The 20,096-nt window shown below is 41.2% G+C and overlaps 2 protein-coding genes across 2 annotated transcripts; one reads left to right on the forward strand and one right to left on the reverse strand.

Annotated features, from left to right (window-relative positions):
* Nucleotides 1–1,585: 1,585 nt before the first annotated feature.
* On the forward strand, nucleotides 1,586–15,161 carry LOC105281428. Its single transcript, XM_020032277.2, has 14 exons — nucleotides 1,586–1,661; nucleotides 1,872–2,611; nucleotides 2,712–3,599; nucleotides 3,713–4,748; nucleotides 4,823–6,442; nucleotides 6,567–6,970; nucleotides 7,050–7,636; nucleotides 8,778–8,824; nucleotides 9,128–9,843; nucleotides 9,954–10,868; nucleotides 11,001–12,057; nucleotides 12,137–13,747; nucleotides 13,956–14,383; nucleotides 14,458–15,161. The coding sequence occupies exons 1-14, from the start codon at nucleotides 1,631–1,633 to the stop codon at nucleotides 15,025–15,027; spliced, it is 10,650 nt and encodes a 3,549-aa protein (XP_019887836.2). The 5' UTR covers nucleotides 1,586–1,630; the 3' UTR covers nucleotides 15,028–15,161.
* LOC105281322 lies at nucleotides 15,108–19,774 on the reverse strand. Its single transcript, XM_026968157.1, has 5 exons — nucleotides 18,815–19,774; nucleotides 18,215–18,431; nucleotides 17,680–17,842; nucleotides 16,491–16,615; nucleotides 15,108–16,419 (listed from the first exon to the last, which is right to left on the reverse strand). Exons 1-5 carry the CDS (start codon nucleotides 18,982–18,984, stop codon nucleotides 15,988–15,990), a joined length of 1,107 nt encoding a protein of 368 aa, XP_026823958.1. The 5' UTR covers nucleotides 18,985–19,774; the 3' UTR covers nucleotides 15,108–15,987.
* Nucleotides 19,775–20,096: the final 322 nt, after the last annotated feature.

Raw genomic sequence — 20,096 nt, forward strand, 5'->3', positions numbered from 1 at the left:
ATTAATTCTTTAAAAATATAAGAACGTCAATATATTTGAATCATCGAGTTTAAATGTAATTCTTTCATATATTTTCTATATATATTTATATTTTTCATTATTCATGATTATTTCAGCATATTATGTTAAAAATTAAAACAAGTTTTCGATACAAATTTGATATACTTGATGCTAATTTTAGATATTGTCAAAATCATAAAATATATGAAAAATATTTATACATAGCGTATTATTTTTAACCAAAAATTTGCGATTACATTTCCTCATATATCAAAAGAGAAAATGGGTCGTATTCTCTTGGCAAGATATCAAGAGTATTTGGATACGAGCGCCAAATCGATTAAAATAGAAACAGCATCGCAATGAATTAAATAGATGCGCCGATGCATGTAAAAGTATTATTTTCTTTATTTCATTTATTTCCTGCGCACGTGATTTTATACCTAACTTTTTAATATTTGCTCGCAATTGAACTTACTTAATTAGCTGAAGCTCAAGGAATTGTTTCAAGACTGGCGTTCAGACAAAAGATTCGAGCGAGTTGTACGATCAAACTTTTGGCACAGTTCATAACGGAAACGCGAGCTTGAAGTTTTAATGTAATCAAATAGTTTGAATGAAATCGAATGTTCGACTGATCCGTTTGCTTCTCACAAAACTTATCACACGAGTCTAGGAAAAAATAAAAAAACTTTAAAAATACTCAACGGAAATGTTCACATGTAAATTTTCTAATCGCGTAATTATTATTAGAATGTGTTTCGTGCATCTAACATTGATATCTCGCAACCTCTGGAACGACATTTTATATTTTTAACTTTCGTTTCCCGTCAAAAGTTATATAACATTCGTAAATATCTTGCGTTGCTTATCTTACACGAGCATTTTTACTTATTGACAAAATCGCAAAGTGCTAATAAAAAAAGCAACAATTAACGACATTTTTGGTCATTACACATTGATTTTCTAATGCAAAGCGGAACTCGGCACTTTCAAGCAATTATCAATCCAAAATCTGTCTTTTTATTTATTCAGTCAAATAAAATATGTATTACCATAATGGTAACTGGAAAATGCTATCGAAATTTTACATTTATAATTTATGTTGCGTTCTTGCTTAAGCATATTAATCAATCTCTAATTTTTGTAGCTAATATTAACTCAAAAGCTCTTAATAAACATAATTTTGCCTTACGAATCATGGAAGCGTATATTATTAGCTACAGTATTTCTTGATATATTGTAATTACGTATTTCATCTCGATAAATTTTAATACAAGTCAATAGTTATGTCAATTTAAGTTTAAGAAATAGGCACGTGTATGTTTTCATCGATTGCCAAAGAAAATATTTGTCTATAAGGCGAGGTCTCAAAGTTCTGTACGGATATCCGATGCCATGACCTCTGTTTAAGTTTCTTTACTATGGACTGCGGATATGTCGCACAAGTACGATCTATCTCGTGCAATACTGAAAAATTTGCCACGCGTTTATGAACGACATAATGAAATATACACGAATACTAAATCGATGATCATCGATGGGTCAAGCTGAGCTGGCATACTTCTGGATATAAATTCAATCGGTGAAACACAGCTTTCATTGAGCGTTTGGTTAGCCACATAACACCATGTGGTCCCATCTTACCCTTCTGCTAATCGGTAAGTAGATATCAATAGCAGCAACTTTTGCATAAACATTTTAAATAATTTCTCGTTTCCTGTGATTGCCATAAATGGCCATTGGGAAATTTGACTCTCTTTTGCGCAAATTATTTGAACAATATAGAAAATTTAATTTTCATTCGATTTAACAACAAGAAATGCATAGCAGTTATTACGATATATAACAATTATAATTCTTGTTCGCAGTTGGAGCGGCCGTGGTCGGGAGTGAGCCTGACCATGCCTGGACTAAGGACAAGGAGTACCGATATTCGGTACGAACTCAGACCATAACGAGCATAGACAAGGTGGATAAACAGGGTTCCGGAGTTCTAACGAAGACTGTTCTCGTCGTTCAAGTGAAATCGCCGGATGTACTGCGAGCAAAGCTTATCGAGCCGCAGTATGCCCAAGTACATACTCAACAAGGCTGGTCACAAGACTGGTACACCCAGATCCCAGAACACCAGGTGGAGTTTCGTGAGCTTCCTATGTCCGGGAAGCCCTTTGAGATCCACCTAAAGCACGGAACAGTCCGAGATATGTTGGTCGACCAGAGTGTGTCGACCTGGGAAGTGAACATGCTGAAGAGTATCGTGAGCCAACTGCAGGTTGACGTACAAGGCGAGAACGCGATATTGACCAAGTATACTCAGATACCCAGCGATGAGCAGCCGTATGCCACGTTTACAGCCATGGAGGACTCCGTAGGTGGCAACTGCGAGGTCCTTTACGACATCATGCCCTTCCGAATATCCGAATTTGCTCTGCACGACAAACCGGATTTGGTACCGTTGCCGCAGTTTCGCGGCGACGGCAACTATTTCGACATCATAAAGACAAAGGATTACACCAAATGCGCACAGCAAAGCGAGTATCATTTTGGAATCGACGGCAAAACCCACTTTGGAAAATGGAGAACCGATCCGACTGCGAGTCTTCTTGCGGTAAGTTAAATATTCTGAACGATGTGGAAGGCGGTTTAAGGTTTTTTTTGGGCTAAGCAATTGAAAATAAAACTTGTATGCGCTTATGTGATTGTTGTAGAAATCGTCAACGAGTCGTGTCATAATCTCGGGCACTTTGAAGCAGTTCACCATTCAATCATCAGTAACGACAAACGACATTGTAATCAGTCCTAGAATGAACAACGATTACTTCGGCACTGTCTACAGCAAAGTAAATCTTACTCTGGCCTCGAAGGAAGATATCTCGGAACCAGAAATACCTTCATCCAGCAATTTCGTGTCAACTGGAAATCTAGTGTACATCTACAACAACCCATTTGGGGACAACTTTGGACAAAAACTCAGATCACGTCGTCCAAGCATCAGCCGAAATTCCATGCCAGTTCAGTCATCCGAGAGTTCTGACAGTTCCACCGAAGGAAGACACAGATCATTAATGTCATTATTGTCGAACGATCGTCTTCGCTGCAGCGATAGCAAGCAAGATGAGCAAGAAGAGAACTTCTTACAATGTAGACCGAAATTAGACGAGCCTCCGGAAAATCCTTTGTTGCCGTATTTCATAGGTTTCAACGGCCAGAACATCCAGAAGTCCGACAAAATTGACCTGGTGAGAGATGCTGGGCGTCTGTGCAAAGAGATAGCCAAGGAACTTGAGAAATTCGTCGATGTGGTATCGAACAGAACGCTGGAGAAGTTTACGATACTGATAAGACTGATACGTCTCATGAACGTCCAGCAGATCAACGATGTGCAGAAAAATAAGTTTAATTCCGCAGAGACTCCCAAATATTGCTGGGTCGTTTATCGCAACGCTGTCGCACAAGCCGGAACTGGACCCGCCCTCCTTACTATCAAACGATGGATAAAGGAGGCGAAACTTCAGAACTTGGAAGCGTCACAAGTCATCTCGATGATCCCTAAAGTCGCACGCACGCCTACACCGGAATACGTCAGAGAATATTTCGTAAGTATTCAGTTTAGGTACAATATTCAATTCAAGATATTTAAAAATAGTAAACATGAATCGTATCCATAAACGGACAAATTTTAACGTGATTTTTTTATGTCTCTGTACAGGAACTGATTAAGGAACCAATAGTGCAGAAGCAGGCATTTGTGAACGGCACCGCACCCTTCGCATTTGCCGAATTGATCTTGAATGCGCAAGTCAGCGAGACGAGAAGAAAAAGTCGCTATCCGATACACGCTTTTGGACCCATGATTCCCGAGGATGATGAAATGTTGGTCAAAACTTACATTCCCTACATGGCGCAACAATTGAGAGAAGCCATTCAGAATAACGATAGTCCACGAGCGCAGGCGTACATCATGGGTCTGGGTAAATTGGGTCATCCGCAAATCCTTTCGGTCTTTGAGCTATACCTTGAAGGGACGCAACCGGTATCGAAGCATCAACGTGTACTGATAATTGCCTCGTTAACTGTATTAGCCGAAAACTTTCCGAAGCTGGCCAGGTCTGTCCTCTATAAAATTTACACAAACCCAGAAGAGGCCCACGAAGTACGTATCGCTGCGATTTATTCCTTGATGAAGACTAATCCGCCCCTGGTTATGCTGCAACGCATGGCGCAGTACACAAATTATGACAAGGATGAGCAGGTAAATTCCGTCGTGAAATCCCTCATAGAGAGTCTCGCTGAGTTGAATTTGCCAGAATGGCAGGAATTAAGCGACAAGGCTCGCATTGCTAGGAAGCTACTAACGCCCAAAGAGTTCAGTTACAAGCATTCTCGAGGTTACTTCAAGAACGTCGCTCTACACGCTCTAAGCAAGATTCAAACGGTCACTCTGCAAACCATTAGTGACGAAAGTGGCTTGCCCAAGGCTTTGTACTTCGGGAATCCGTCTGAAGACTTCTTAGGCCACCCGAAGATGGAAACGGCGTACTTAGTATCAAACATCAGACAGTTCTTCAAGACTATGGAGCAACGAGAAGATGAGGGAAAATCGCACGAAATTGACCAGATCATACGCGCGCTCAACATGCAACCACAAGTTCTAGAGCAACTGGAAGGACTGTGGTTATATAACGACATGTACGGATCGTTTCTGTATCCCTTCGACAATCACACCATCGAAAGGATATTCAAGAGTAAGTACCAATCGCGGCTTTAAAGAGTATATTATCTTCCGCGCGATAAATCAAATCATCCTTATTGTTTGCAGTGTTCTTTGAACTGACAAAACAACGCTCGCCGATGCAGCAGATGAACCTAAACTCGCTGTACAGCTACGATATGACAGTGAACTTCCCGACAGAGACCGGCTTTCCGTTTACCTATGTAATGCAGAGGCCGACGTACTGGAAAGTCCAAGCAAGAACGAACCAGGAGCATCGTTCATATTCTTCGGCGAAAAGCAGTGGTGCATTTGAGTGGGCATATGCCAGCAAAACAATGGCCAGATTTGGTTTCGTGACGCCTTTCAAACATCAGTTTTACGCTGCCGGTGTTGACACCGATTCGCAGATTATGGTACCAGTTGCGTACGAATACGAGAGAAACGTCCCTGAGAAAACTGTGCAGTTTAGAGTCCGCCCAAGCTGGAAGCAAACCGAGTCACAGTCCGAGTTTAAAGTGGCTCACTACGGTGTCGTTCCCTTCACTGCAAGGATCAATCTGCTCGAGCTTCAACCCGTGTCGTTCAATAGGAACATGCACATAGCGCGTACGAGCGATCAGCAGACAACGGAGTACAATTTTGATATGTTCAGAGTCAAATTCCAACGCGATGGCAAATCTTCGAAATATTCGAAAGGCTTTAGCGCATTCATTAAGCAGTTATTTAGTTTCCCAAGAGAGGATGATACTCGTTACAAAATGCTCGATGTATACCTGAATAACGATCAAACAAGGGATTGGACGTCCATAAATCTTGCTTACGATAGGAAAGAGTTTGATATCAAGAGTAAGGACTCTTGGCCAAGCACGAAGGAGTTGTCGACTATATTTAAGCCGCAAATGAGTTCTCAGAAAAGAAGAGACGTAATGTTGAAGGAAGTCAGCAGAGGTGTTGTATCGCCTACTGCTCAAGCGGTGGATTTAATCATCGACGTGCCGAACGTTCCGCAGCAGGAATACATTGTCACTTTCGGTCTGGCGGAGAGCAGTGCGGACGACAGGCCCAATTATCAAACTCTTTTCCATTTCCAATCGATGAAGGATAAAAAACCCAATTACGAGGTTTGCTCCCGTGGATTCATGGACATGTCGCAACGCATTCCACTAGATTACGAGAAAGCGCTGGAGCGCGTACCAGAGGAGCAGTTCCACTGGCAGATGGAATTTGGAACGACTTGCGCGAACGGTAACAGTTTCAACATCACCGGTACCGAGACACGAACGGAGGAGTTGAAGGAAGCGATCATAAACTCCGAGATAGCCAAAGAATGCGAGCGCGAAATGCAACAAGGCAATAAAGCGCTACGAGCTTGTCAGAAGGCTAATGCACTCACTGAGCTGAGGAATCGTTTATCGATATCATTAGAGATTCCTGACGAATTGATTAACGAGGGCTTTAACACAATTATTGATTCTTTATCGCGACTACCCGTTAAACATAATCTCTTGCAAAACAATGAGCTGTTGGAGAAACTCTTACTGCAGGAAGAGACCTCTGGAACGCAGAAGATCAATTTGGAGCTAACTATGTCGTCCGATTTTAAGAAAGCAGAGCTAGCTTTGCGCACTTCGGAAATGGATCTCAAACTTCCACCCGTCGACCTTAGCGAGATAATAATATTGACCAAAGAAGCTGACAGAATATGGAAACTAGAAAACGACGATGGTGAGTTACGGAAATCACATAGATAATAAAAATACTTAGCAAACCCGTGCAATTTTTAATGTTGCAAATTACAAATAACTGAGTGGATGAAAATAATATGACATCACTAAACTTGTATTTGCAGTTACGTGCACTATCGACAAAAACAAGGCGATTACTTTTGACAACAAGGTGTATCCGGTGGAGTTGGGAAAGTGCCAGCATGTAATGATGATCACTCGTCCTTACTGGAATAATCCAGCCGTACCGAAAGTGGCTGTTATAGTTCAAGAAAAAGATGACGGTAGCAAGAAGCTCCAACTTATCTTGGGTTCGGATTCACAGATTGATTTGCAGAAAGCATATAATGATCTTGAAATTAAGATCAACAATCAAAAGATCATGCTGCCATCGCAAGGAAGCTACCTGTACAGAGTGGCTGATGAAATCGTCGCCGAGATTTATAAGCTACCGGACAATTCGGTCCGTGTCGACTCGAGAAAGTATTTCATGAATGTCGTGTATGACGGAGATCGTGTCCAACTTCAAGTGAGTAAATGAAACGAGGCATTGAGACCAACATATTGTACCGATACGTGAGATATAAATCGGTAAAAATTTCTTGCAGGTATCCGACGTTTACCGCAATGCTATCCGCGGTCTCTGCGGCAATTATGATTGGCAACCCAGCAACGATTTCATGACCTCCAAGGAGTGCGTTCTGGACAAGCCCGAGGAATTTACTGCCACGTACGCTCTCACCGAACGCAACTGTCAAGGACCAGTCTTGAAGAACAAGCGACGAGCCGAGCAGGCCAAGTGCATCAAGATGATATATCGTCAGAGCAACGTCATAAGTGACAAGGAGGCGGGAAGACCCTGGACTGAGAACAAACAATGGGGATACCATTGGAACCGAGATCAAGAGAAGACACCACATTGCACTATTTATCGCACCAGGGTAGTGGAGGACAATGACAATTTCTGCTTCACCGTGAGACCGCTACCGGAATGCGCCGCGAATTGCGAACCTGTAGAAATGAAGACAAAGCGGGTCCCGGTTCACTGCTTGCCAAAGAATGAAGCTTCGATTGATATGAAACGTAGAATCGAGAAGGGAGCTAATCCCGACATGAGCCACCGAAGTGTCTCCAAGATGCACGTCTTCAAAGTCCCTATTGCTTGCACTGCCGCGGAACTCGGTACTGCGTTCATGTAACGAATGCATATGTTTAAACGAGATGTCACTATTTTCTATTTTATTTTGTTATTTCTTTTCTAGAAGCCGATACATGTATATTTTCTTAGCAATTGCAATAATGTAAGATTGTAAGCATCAATAAAGTTGAATGTTTTCGACGTAATCGTGACTCTTTTCTTTCCATGCACAATTATATAAGCTAACAGAGAAGAATTAGAAGAGTTATATTTATGTAAATTTGTGATGCATATTTATGATAAAATTGACTGGATTTTATTAACGAGTAGTAAACGGATTTCTTTGCTCTTGAATTTTCACTAATGTAATAAAAAGTTCGTAAAAATAAGATTGCGGTCGGATAATTTAAGCGAGAGTTTAAATTTATTTATTCTCTAAGCACAAATAAAGAAAAACAGTAGACATAAAAGTATCAGCTACCGTTACGTGAACGGTTTTCAAATATAACGAAAAACATCATAACACTTGCAAGACATTATCAGTGACCTATTACGAACTTACATGCGATCTTTTTATTCATCAAATAAACAGCGGGTGATCATAGACGTTAGATACTTGATAGCATTGCAACTATAATAAAAATAGTGGATGTTGTCGGACGTTGTGACTAAAATTATGTAAGCATTTGACAAGACATAAATAGCCCCGTCTTTGATCTTGAGTTTAAATACAAATTTTATGACAATTTGTGATAAAAGTTAGAATTTTTTTAAATTTTTAGCAAAAATACTGTTTATTTCTTGATTAATTTCAGATTATACACGTTGAAACTATTATTTTTTTTACTTTGTATTTACAATTTTTATCTAAAATTTTATTAAATAAAGCAAAAGATTATTGAAAATAGAAAAAAGCATCGTAATTAATAAACGCTGATGTTTTGAACAACCGGTGAAGTAGATAATATCTCTGAACGGAGTCACCATCAAAAAACCGATATTGCAATCTCGTTGACCTCTCTACTACACTACAGATGCTACAAATGTAATTTATCGCATGCAAAGCAAAAAAATTTTGTTACGTGTGGGAACGAGTTCACAGCATATGTATCGATGATTGCCGCAGGGTCATGCTGAGTTGGCAGATGGAAGATATAAATTCGATTAACGAGAGGAATCTTTCACTTCGCATTTGACATCGATCACATAACATCATGTGGCTGCGTTTCGCTCTGCTCTTAATCAGTAAGTACACGACACAAGCTATAATATAAATAGCGATAATTTTTGCGAAAAACTTTAAATAATATTAGTTTTAGTCTTTTATACAATGCATGTTCAAAGGAATTGTTACTGCTTGTATGTCATTATCAAGAAATTCATGCATTTCATACAAACTAGTTCCACCAACGCATCAATTTTATCAATAGTATAAATAAGATTGTCCTAGCAGTATCCAGAATTACAATAAAATCTAACTACACGTATTATTTATTAAAACATCTTTATGTAGTAATTACATAAGGTAATAATTATTCTTTTCAATAGTTGGAGCGGCTTTGGCTGACCATGACCATGCCTGGGAAAAGGGAACCGAGTATCGATACCTTGTGCACAGCCGGACTCTGACGGATCTGGGAGAGTTAACTAAAGAATACTCTGGCATTTTGATAAAGGGTGATCTCATAGTTCAGGCGATATCATCGGACACTCTGCAGGCAGTGATCTCCAAGCCACGATATGCTCGCGTGCACCGACCGCTTCTGGACGGTTGGGATTCCTGGATTCCCGTGGAGACAGTGGAACCTCGCGAGCTTCCCATGTCCGGAAAGCCGTTCAAGATCAAGCTGAAACACGGATTGATCCGGGATCTGATGGTCGAGAAAGACACACCCACTTGGGAAATCAATCTGTTGAAGAGTATCATAAGCCAGCTGCAGGTTGACACACAGGGCGAAAACAAAATAAGAAGCAGGAGCACTCAAGTACCCGATGACGAACAGCCGTACGCTATGTTCAGGGCAATGGAGGACTCCGTAGCTGGCAAATGCGAGGTCCTTTACGACATCATGCCCTTACCCGAAACTACTCTGCATGAGAGGCCGGAATTGGTACCGTTGACGACTCGCGGCGATGACCACTATCTCATCACAAAGACAAAGAATTACACCAGATGCGAGCAAAAGATGCGTTACCAGTTTGGTATTGGTGGCAAAATGAAATGGTCGCATATGTCCAATCCATCTAATGCCGGATACGTTTCGGTGAGTTGATTATCTCAATCGTATTATGCCAATCGTATCTTGAATAAGAATGTTGCGGACACTGCAGAGAGAAGGGCTGAAATATATTCACGACTACATTATTGTTACAGAGAACGTCCATGAGTCGCATCGTCATCTCCGGCAATCTAAAACGTTTCACTATCCAATCATCCGTGACGGTAGACAAAATGGTAGCCAGCCATAAAACGTGGACCGGCACTGTCCACAGCAGGGTAAACGTAACGTTGGAAAAAGTGGATAAAATGTCCAACCCTCTGCCCGTGTCCGACGATGTAATATCAACCGGAAATCTAGTATACACGTACAACGATCCGTTCTCCGACGTCAAGAAACACAAGGCAAGCCCGAGCATCGGACGAAATTCTTTGCCAGTTATGTCATCAGAGAGTCACAGCTCGGAAAGTTCTAGCGAGGAGAGATACGGTGGCAAGGATCCTCTGGATAGCAGCAGCGGTAGCGATGCCAGCATCTCGATTGCCAACAGCAACGAACGCAGCTACTTACGATCGAAACCTTCATTAGACCAAGTGCCGGGCAATGCGCTGTTACCTTATTTCATCGGGTATAAAGGCAAGGTCATCGATGATTCTAAGAAGGTAGACGCGGTGGAAGCGGCCGCGCAACTGATCAAGATGATACCCGAGCAAATTGAATACACGCGCGTAGATAGCAGGTCTCTTGGATTGCTAGAGAAGTTTACAATTCTATCGAAGTTGATCCGCACTATGAACACCAAACAGATCGCCCAGTTGGAAGAAAAGGTTGCCGCAATTGTGAAAGAGATCCCGGATAACTTGGAGGAGGATTTGAAAAAATACTTTAGACAAAATTATGGGGACGTACTACGCGATGCACTTACGCAGGCCGGAACTGGACCCGCTTTTATGACCCTCAGGAGGTGGATAAAGGAGAAGAAGCTCGAGGGCGCGGAAGCGGCACGTATCGTTTCAAGATTACCCAAAACCGTGCGCGTACCTACGGCGGAATATATCCAAGCATTTTTCGTAAGTATTCATTTAGGAAATAAATAAAAGTAAAGAAACGAAAAACTGATCTTTTCAAAGCTCCAAAATGGTTGCGCTAGCAACTTTGATTTTTACGTACAAAGATAAACTTTGATGCAATTTGATGTACAGGAAATGATTACCCAACCGGAAGTGATGCAACAGAGATTCTTGAACACAACCGCCCCGTTGGCGTTCGCGGAATTGGTCTTCTATGCCCAGATTAGCGAGACAGAGCAGTACAATCGCTACCCGGTGTTTACTTTCGGTCGCATGGTCCCGAAAGAGGATCGAGCTGTAGTCGAAACTTACATTCCCTATATGGCCAAGCAACTCAAGGAAGCCATCAAGGACGGCGATAGTCCGCGAATACAGACGTACATTTTTGCTTTGGGTAACTTTGGTCATCCGAAGATCCTCTCGGTCTTTGAACCGTATCTGGAAGGCACGGTGCCGGTATCAAACTTCCAACGTATGATGATGGTTCTCTCGTTGAACAAGCTAGCCGAGACCAACCCGAGAATGGTCAGGTCCGTTGCCTACAAGATTTATTTAAACGTGAGGGAAGCTGATGAGGTGCGCACTATGGCGGTCTTTATGGTAATGAAGACCAACCCTCCTCTAACTATATTGCAACGCATGGCAGCATTCACCAACTATGATGACAGCAAACAAGTGAATTCCGCTGTCAGGAACATTATAGAGACACTCGCTAATTCTAAGATGGAAGAACCGCAGTGGCAAGATCTCGTTAACAAGGCGCGCATCGCCAAGGACCTATTGAAACCTCAGAAATACGATGAAAAGTATTCTCAAGCTTTTTTCAAGAAATTCGCAATGGAAAATGTCATTTACAAATTGGCCATGTTCGTTGTCGGTAGCGACGACAGTTATCTACCCAAAGCTGAATTTCTCAACCTGGGCATCTCTTATGGTGCCTTTAATCTGCCCACCAGTGAAGTGGGATACGTAGTATCAAGCATGAAACAGTTCTTAGCTATATGGGATACGCTAGAGAATGACGATAACAATGAGCAGCCGAAACCATCGATCATTGAAGAGATCGTGCGTGCACTTGATATTCAACCAGAAGATCCGCAGCAGTTGGAAGGAAACATCTTCTGGAACAGCTTCTACGATGGGCGATTTTATCCCTTCGACAATCACACGATTGAAAGAATAGTCGAGAGTGAGTGTCTGAAGAGAAATTTATCTTAAGAAATGTTTTTGTTAAATATGTATCGATTATTATTGTTATTCTATTACAGCGTGGAGCAAGAAATTCATGAAAGCGATGGAACCCGGGCTGTTCCAACCCAAGAATATAAACCACCTGGAGAGCTTTGATATAACGGTAGGATTCCCAATGGAGAGCGGCATGCCGTTCATCTATACCTTCGAGGCGCCGAGAATGATGAGGCTCAGCGGTGAAGGAAAGTTTAACATAAAACCACAGGAGGGCTTTACTACGAACTTGAACATTGCGGGACACTTAGTAATGGCCGAAAACATCCTGAACAGAGTCGGTTTCATGGCACCCTTCGAGCATCACGAGTACATCGCCGGTGTCGACGAGGGTTGGCAACTGTTCCTGCCAATCGGCTTTGAAGTCAAATTTGAACCCGCACAGAAGAATATCCAACTGAAGCTGCATCCGGACAACTACTATAAATATGGCCTTGACATGATAACGTTTGGCGCTAGCATCATTCCATACACCTCGAGCTACGACATCCTTCAACTTCAACCTGTAATTCTCGACAAAGGCACGAAGATCGCGTATAGCAAGAAACCGCAGAACATAGAATTAAAGTTGATAGACAATATCCATGTTATGATGAGCAGCGATTTAATCGAAGAAGAGGAAAACATTGACTTCGAGTCTCGATACGAGTTGTTGACTAGACTTGTCGGAGATAATGCCAATTATAAGGTGCTCAACATAGTACTGAAATCTTTGCCGGGTGAAATAAACGTCAGTTTCGATGTCGTTGAGACTGACGCCAACAGTAAGGGAGATCACGAAACATGGCCAACCCTGCCCGCGATGGTTGACAAACAACCGGACAGCGAGGCGAGAAGGCAGCAGTTCCTAAAAGAAGTTAGCAAGGATATCAATTCAGCCACCAACTACATTGTTGACGTAGACGTCTCCCTTCCAGCTGTGATGCGAAATCGTGAAATTTTCACCATCGGCATCTCGGAGAGCAACGTAGATGACAAGACTCGGGGTCTTCTCTTTTGGAAACAGATGCCGAAATCTGAGGAAAACCCAGAGAGTGACGCAATGGAGTTGTGCGCCGCCGGATTGATGCGATCAACGCGAGACATCCTTCTGGATCCTGAGAAAGCGCTCAAGCGTATACCGACGGACGAACTCAACATGGAGATGCAGATTGGAAAGACTTGCGAGGATGGTCTGCAGATTAGAATCGAAGGAAACATGACGCGAAGCGACGATCTTAAAGAGGTGATAATGGATTCCGAGCAGGTCGAGAAATGTCGGCATGAGATGAAACGAGGCAACAAAGGGATGCGAGCTTGCCAAGAAGTTATTGCGCTAGCCAACATGAAGGATCATGGAATACTGTCAATGGATATTAAATCAGAACTTATCAGAGATATGATGAACCAGCTTATCCAGTTTGCCAGTCAAAAGCTTCTCTCCGACGAAAGCGTAGAGGTAGTAAGCTCGAAGAACGAAAGGAAGACAATCGATCTGGAAGTGAAACTAGCGCCTGATTTTGAAACTGCAGAGGCCACGCTGCGTACAGCGGGCGTCGACATTAAATTCGATCCGCTCGATCTTTCTGAAACAGCATTATCCTCGGTCGAAAACAAAATTGACGAATGGTTGGAGGAAGAAGAAGAGCCTGAGAGTGAGTTCAGCACTTGTAAATTATGAGAGAATTCACTGAATTTTTTTCACGAAATTATTTGAATCGACATATCTATTTAAAAATAATATAGTGCCCGAATGAGATAATGCATATCTCATTCGGGCATATCTTATTGTTAGATACGACAACAATATGTGCATACAAGTTATATGTAAGTATCATAACATGATTGAATTTTTGTTTCTAGCCTCGTGCACTCTCGACAAAACCGAAGTTCTCACTTTCGACAATAGGAGCTATCCCGTAAAACTGGGAAAATGTTGGCACGTAATGATGACCACTTACTCAAAGAGAAATCCTGAGAATCCGAATGAGTTCTTCCCCATCCCGGAAGAAATGCAGTTGGCTGTTGTGGTCCAAGATACGGACGACAATCACAGGCAGGTTCGCATGATCATGGGTGACAACAAACTTGAAATGCACAAATCGGGTGATCATGTGGAAGCTACGCTTAACGGAGAGAAAGTGCCCTTCTCGCAGTATAAGAGCTATCGGGTAAAGGAAGATGACGAAACCATCATCGAAATCTTTGAGTTGCCGGACGGGTCAGTCAGAGTCATGTCAGAAAAGTATGAAATGAATGTCGTGTATGACGGAGAACGTGTTCGACTTGAGGTACGTAAAAGAAATAAAGAAGTAATTGATAGCGTTAGCTTGACACACATAAAGTACAACCATACTTGTTACAGCTGTTCGATGAGTATCGCAACGATATTCGTGGTCTTTGCGGCAACTATGACGGGCAGCCCGACAACGACTTTATCACTCCCAAGAACTGCATCTTGAAAGATCCGGAAGAATTTACCGCTACGTACGCCATGACGAAGGATTCCTGCGAGGGTCCTGCTATGGAGAACAAACAGAAGGCCGAGAAGTCCAAGTGCATTCGAATGCGTAACCTACAGAGCAACGTCATTAGTGACAGAGAAGCGGGAAGACCTTGGATCGAGAACAAAAAGTGGGGCTATCATCACGAACATCTGGATGCATCTGGAAAACGCTGCACCTTCTATCGCACGAAGATCGTGGAGGAAGGTGATGAGATCTGCTTCACTACCAGACCGTTGCCGATCTGCGCCGAAGGTTGCAAACCGACCGAAATGAAGACGAAGAAATATCTACTTCATTGCATGCCGAAGAACGAATCGTCGATGCACTTGAAGAAGAGAATTGAGAAAGGAGCTAATCCGGACATGACTCAAAGATCAGTCTCCAAGTCGCATTCCTTCGAAGTTCCTCTTAGCTGCAGCGCCGCGTAATTCGAGAATGTTCACATGTTACGGACGTATGGCTTTTCCTAATTTTGTATCTTTTGTCTGCGAATCGAATAGCATGTCTCTTTTGTAATTTTGCAAACGATGATAGAAATAATAACTGATTATTTCGAACAATACGAGTTTCGTTATTATTGGTGATTTTCTTGTATAGATGTGCAATCCAATAAATTGAAACATTTCTGAGAAGAATGTATTTATATTGTTATAATTGTAAAGTTATAACAAGTCAAGTTATAAGTTGTTGTCGAGATCAGAAGCGTGACGTTAAAGTCTGAATACTTGAGTATCTTCTCTACATCTCTCAGTACAGAATTTCAAAAAATGAGATTGTGCACCGGACAGTTTAAACGAAGCTGGTCTAATTGGCAGTTCATTTTGTTGATAGCTTCATATAATTTATTCGGTTGCATATGTATAAGATTTTGATGCAAGCATCTTCCAGCTTGTTTGTACTTTTGTCGGCCTAAGCGCTCATTTTTAGTAATACTTTTATTATTTGCATCGAAAGGCTGATCTAGATAAAAATAGAGAAAATTTGACATTAGGTTTGTCATAATCATTAACACGCAATCATCGTTTAATACGCTAATTAATTATACTTCTGAACATGGATACACTCCCGGCACGCAAACTCTTCTCGAATTCTCGAATCTCTTTTTCGCATTTCTCAAAATAAGTGCCACGAAGTATTAAAGATCGTTTGCGATCGATTCGACAGCCTCCGCAAACAGATTTAGCTTTCGAAACATATCGATCGTATTCGAGACACTTTAACATTTCTTCGATATAAGTAAAGCGAGTTTTATCAATCTTCGTGATAACACCTGACCGGCATTTGGTTCCCAATAGATGATGTAGCTTCAGGAAAAGAGCACAACGAGTGAATTTTGCAATACGTTGATGACGTAACACAATGTATCAATAATACAAAAGTGTGAATCTTTACTTTAAACAAAATGAATAAGATCCAGTGCATCGCTTCTTGCTCAGTCGCGTTTTCTGCGTGATCGAGTTCCCTCTGCCGAAATCTATCAAGATGTAATGTATCATTAAGAGTGCCAGCAACGGATATACGCGAACGTACTTCTTCATGTTCTCCAAAGTTTCGTTATTCTTCGCGTAAACGTCTTTCCGCCATTGTCGCAACTGCAAGACATTTATTTGCGTCTTTCTCGTCCAGTAGCCTCGCCAAACGGCTTGGATCCTCGTGGCCATGCTGTTGTAATAATCCTGCCACATCTGATGAACACGTTCGACCAGATAGCGATTGACGAACATCCTGGCGCGATAACCGCGCCAATGACGCTGCAAAACCGTCGCGTTTTCGTGGAGCTTACGAAGATGATTGCGAGTGGCGATGCCACGGAACCAAGCCTGGATGTTGGAGGCTTTAAATGTGTTTATCTGGGGGCGCATGTTTCCGATGCAGCAGAATTATCACTAACCTGGATCTTACGAGCAGCTATAAAGTGCAGACGTCTCGATGATTCGGCCGAATCGTGTCTAACTTTAATCGCCTTTTGCAATTCGGCGGAGTTGATCGCGAACCGCAGCAATGACGCCATTCTCATTCAGTTTATTTAATTATTTGGAAATTGCTGTACTTTTGGCAAATACACGTAAATCATATAAATCATATAAAATCATAATTCTCTCTGTACAATATGCGAGTCAACTCACGAGCGATCTGAATACAGCACAATCGCTGGACTGGCATTGTGTAAACAGTAATGTTAAAAGTAGATAATACTGACACTTCTCTCAAAAAAACATGAATCATTTTGTTTATTCGGTAATCTTCCAAGGATTAAAGTTCATAGGTTTAGCTTTCTCGGGAAAGTAAAAGTTATTAAAAATATTGTATAGGGTGAATAATGCAACACTTCTCTTGACAGTTACTTACAAAATTTATTTCTACATTATGAGTTTTGTATAAATTATGCGATGAAAAAGAAATATAATATATATTTACAATGAGCAGAATATAAAAATCATATTTTTATTTATTTTTCGTATAAATTACTGAAAACCAATGAAAAACTGTATTATGATTATGATGAACGCAATACACGTCAGTACCGCTGCTATCATTACACTTACCATCCTTCCTTTATTCTTTTTTTTATTTCGCCGAGTTCTTGATGCATGTACATGGAAGTCTGTGGACTGTAATAAAAATGTTCGTTAATGTCATGTATTGCGTTCGTCCGATATTAGCGATAGCTGTAACCTTCTCGAGGTCAGTGAGTCGCGACCCGTTAATCGGCGTGCAAGATTACGACAATTAACTCCCCCGTGTCCAGCCCTGCTCTATAAATAGCGGGCTGGACGTAAGGGCTGCGTTCCACTCTCCATCGCGCTTTTTTGCTCGATACGATGACGTCTCTCGTTACAAAGGGCCGGTGCGAAGGGTTGTATCAAGCGAATGATATCGACGATTGCATTTACGATCGGACGCGAATCATTAGCGCGAGCCAGCGATTTTTAATTAGTTCGAGCATCAACGAGAAAGCATCGCGTCGCGATTATTGCGGTTTTAATCGTTCGTTTCGTGTTTACGAGTTTATTTAGTCAATAGTCAATAATAGCTAGGGAAAGGGAAAGGGAAATCAGATTATGCGACAGGTATATGTACCGAAATCTCAAGGAATTCCGCCTTTCGGACGAGATCATCTAATTTCTGGCCCCTATCAACTATCTTCTCGACCGCAGTCATGAGCGCGTGACGAACTTCGACCAATTCGTCTTCCAGTTTTGCGATTACTTGGTTGGAATTATTCTGGTGATTGTGATCTGTCTGTAATGATAAAATGTCATGCTTATGTATGTCATGCTTATGTATGCGCGCCAACGCCATGCATGTTGTATTTTATTTATTTGTATTCTGCGGCGCTGCAATAATGTCACTTATTTTAAGTCTTTTAATAAACTTAAAATAAGCTTATTTTAAACCTATTTTAAGGAAAGTGATATGATAAAACTTTTTAATAATAAGATATGTAATGCCTCAGCATATCGCTATGAGATATACGCGAATCTAATTACGAATGACTTAATATACACTGACTTGTCGCTTTTTTGCAGATTTTGCAGAAGTCGATATCGAAATGTCATGAAACATAAAGCTGTCTTGTAGTACTTCCTATTGCAAGAGCATTTTATTACTTACGATTATCTGTATCGGTTTGGAGAAATCAACCAAGTTCTCTCGATTGATCAGATTCTTCGACAAATCCCTCAACATTGGCAACTCCTTGTAGACACTTCGCAGCTTTTGTAAAAATACTTGGGAGCGAGTTCCAAGCTCAATCATCGACGAGGTGGTTTCTGCTTTCAACGTCAAACAGGCATAGCAATATTCGCTGAACAGGATGTGTACCGCGTACCTGCGGGGGGATTGAAGTTTAAGCTAGTTGCAGTATGGTACAGCATAGCGAAATTACACGAGATACGTTAATCTTATCGCGCATTAATTACTCCACATTGCGACCTTACACTTAGTTAATGATTTTAGCGAGTGTCATAACAAAAAAAGCTACTAATGCTCGTGGCTCGATATATCTCACGAAATTCAAAGCATTTATAAATGAAGAATTCCGGCATGTATAATAAAATCTAAGAAAGAGAGAGAGAGAGCGGTACTGTTGCAAACATAAATTCTAATGTTATCAATTTGTTTTAGATTCTCTCGTTCAAGATTAGACGTGACACGTGAACAGTGAAAACTTCGCGCGTGATGCGAGTCTCAAGTCTGGAGGATATTACTTACTTGTCCCTGTCGACGCTGATCCTGTCATCCACGACACTCCTTATGCCGTCGACAGTGCTCAGGACGATGGATCGGTAAGTGAAATCCTCATCCGCAGGATAATCGGCGATGATTTTGCAACCGTTTTTGTCCCACAAGCCCACCAGAGCGTAAAGCACCTTGTCTTCCATTTCGAATTTTAAGTAGCACTTTCACTACGTCCGGATGACAGACGGATTGGTTGTATCGCGTTCTCAGACACGAGAAACAACTGAGGCTAACTCTGCCGGCTATTTACGCTGGTATAGTTGTACACAGCCACCGAGTGATGGAAGAATTCTTGATAAAGTCGAATGATACGTTCGTCTCGCTGCGAGATAATGCGCGAACCTTACCGGTTGGCGGACAGTGCTGCAACGTTGACGTGCACCGCTAGACCGGGTTAACGCATTTTCCAAAATGCTCTAAAAGCCTTTGTCGTGTAACTTTCATGATTACCTGATTAAACAGGCCGATATTGGGAACGCAGGATGGCGGGCAATAATTAGAAGTCGAAAACGTTTCTAGTTCTGCAATGGTTTCACATGTTGAAACATTTTCACGTCCCGGCGTCAACTTCGGGATTAATTGTTGTGAAATGTTTCAGATAAAGATCCATGAGAGTTCCAGTTTACGGGTTGTATATATGGAAATTGAGTTTTGCGATATTAACGATGGTGAAATAATGAAAGGTGGGATTTGCTACTTGAACGTAAATTTTCATATCATAGTTGGACTCTTGTGGAACTCAGTCTTATGAAGATAATTTGTATCCTTGGAAATCACGATAATTAAGGGAACGATATCGTTATTGAGACAGGCACTCGTTGTTCGAACATAAAAGTTTATTGCATCATCAGACTAAAACGAATAAGTCCTTTATTCAAGAAATTACTTCACAGTAGATGATCCAGTGAATGATCAAAACAGATGGATATTACAACATAACTTTAAATATTATAAATAATAATTTTTAATAATGTTTAATAATAATTTTTAGTAAAATTTGGTTACAGTGTTGGAAATTATCAATATTATAGATTACGTCGACTTCAATTTGACAGTTCCGATATTTCATCGGCCAAATTTTTCATTATTTTATAAGATAATCTGAGAGCAAACAAAAGTTTGCTGATCGCAATAAATCGTCAATCAACTGTCAATTGCATTTTTTGTAATGTAAATTATTAGATTAAAATTAATTAAAATAATTATACATTATTTGGTTAAAATACATTAAAATAATTATAAAATAAATTATTAG

The sequence above is a fragment of the Ooceraea biroi genome, chromosome 3, assembly GCF_003672135.1.
Source record: "Ooceraea biroi isolate clonal line C1 chromosome 3, Obir_v5.4, whole genome shotgun sequence".
Lineage (NCBI taxonomy): Eukaryota > Metazoa > Arthropoda > Insecta > Hymenoptera > Formicidae > Ooceraea > Ooceraea biroi.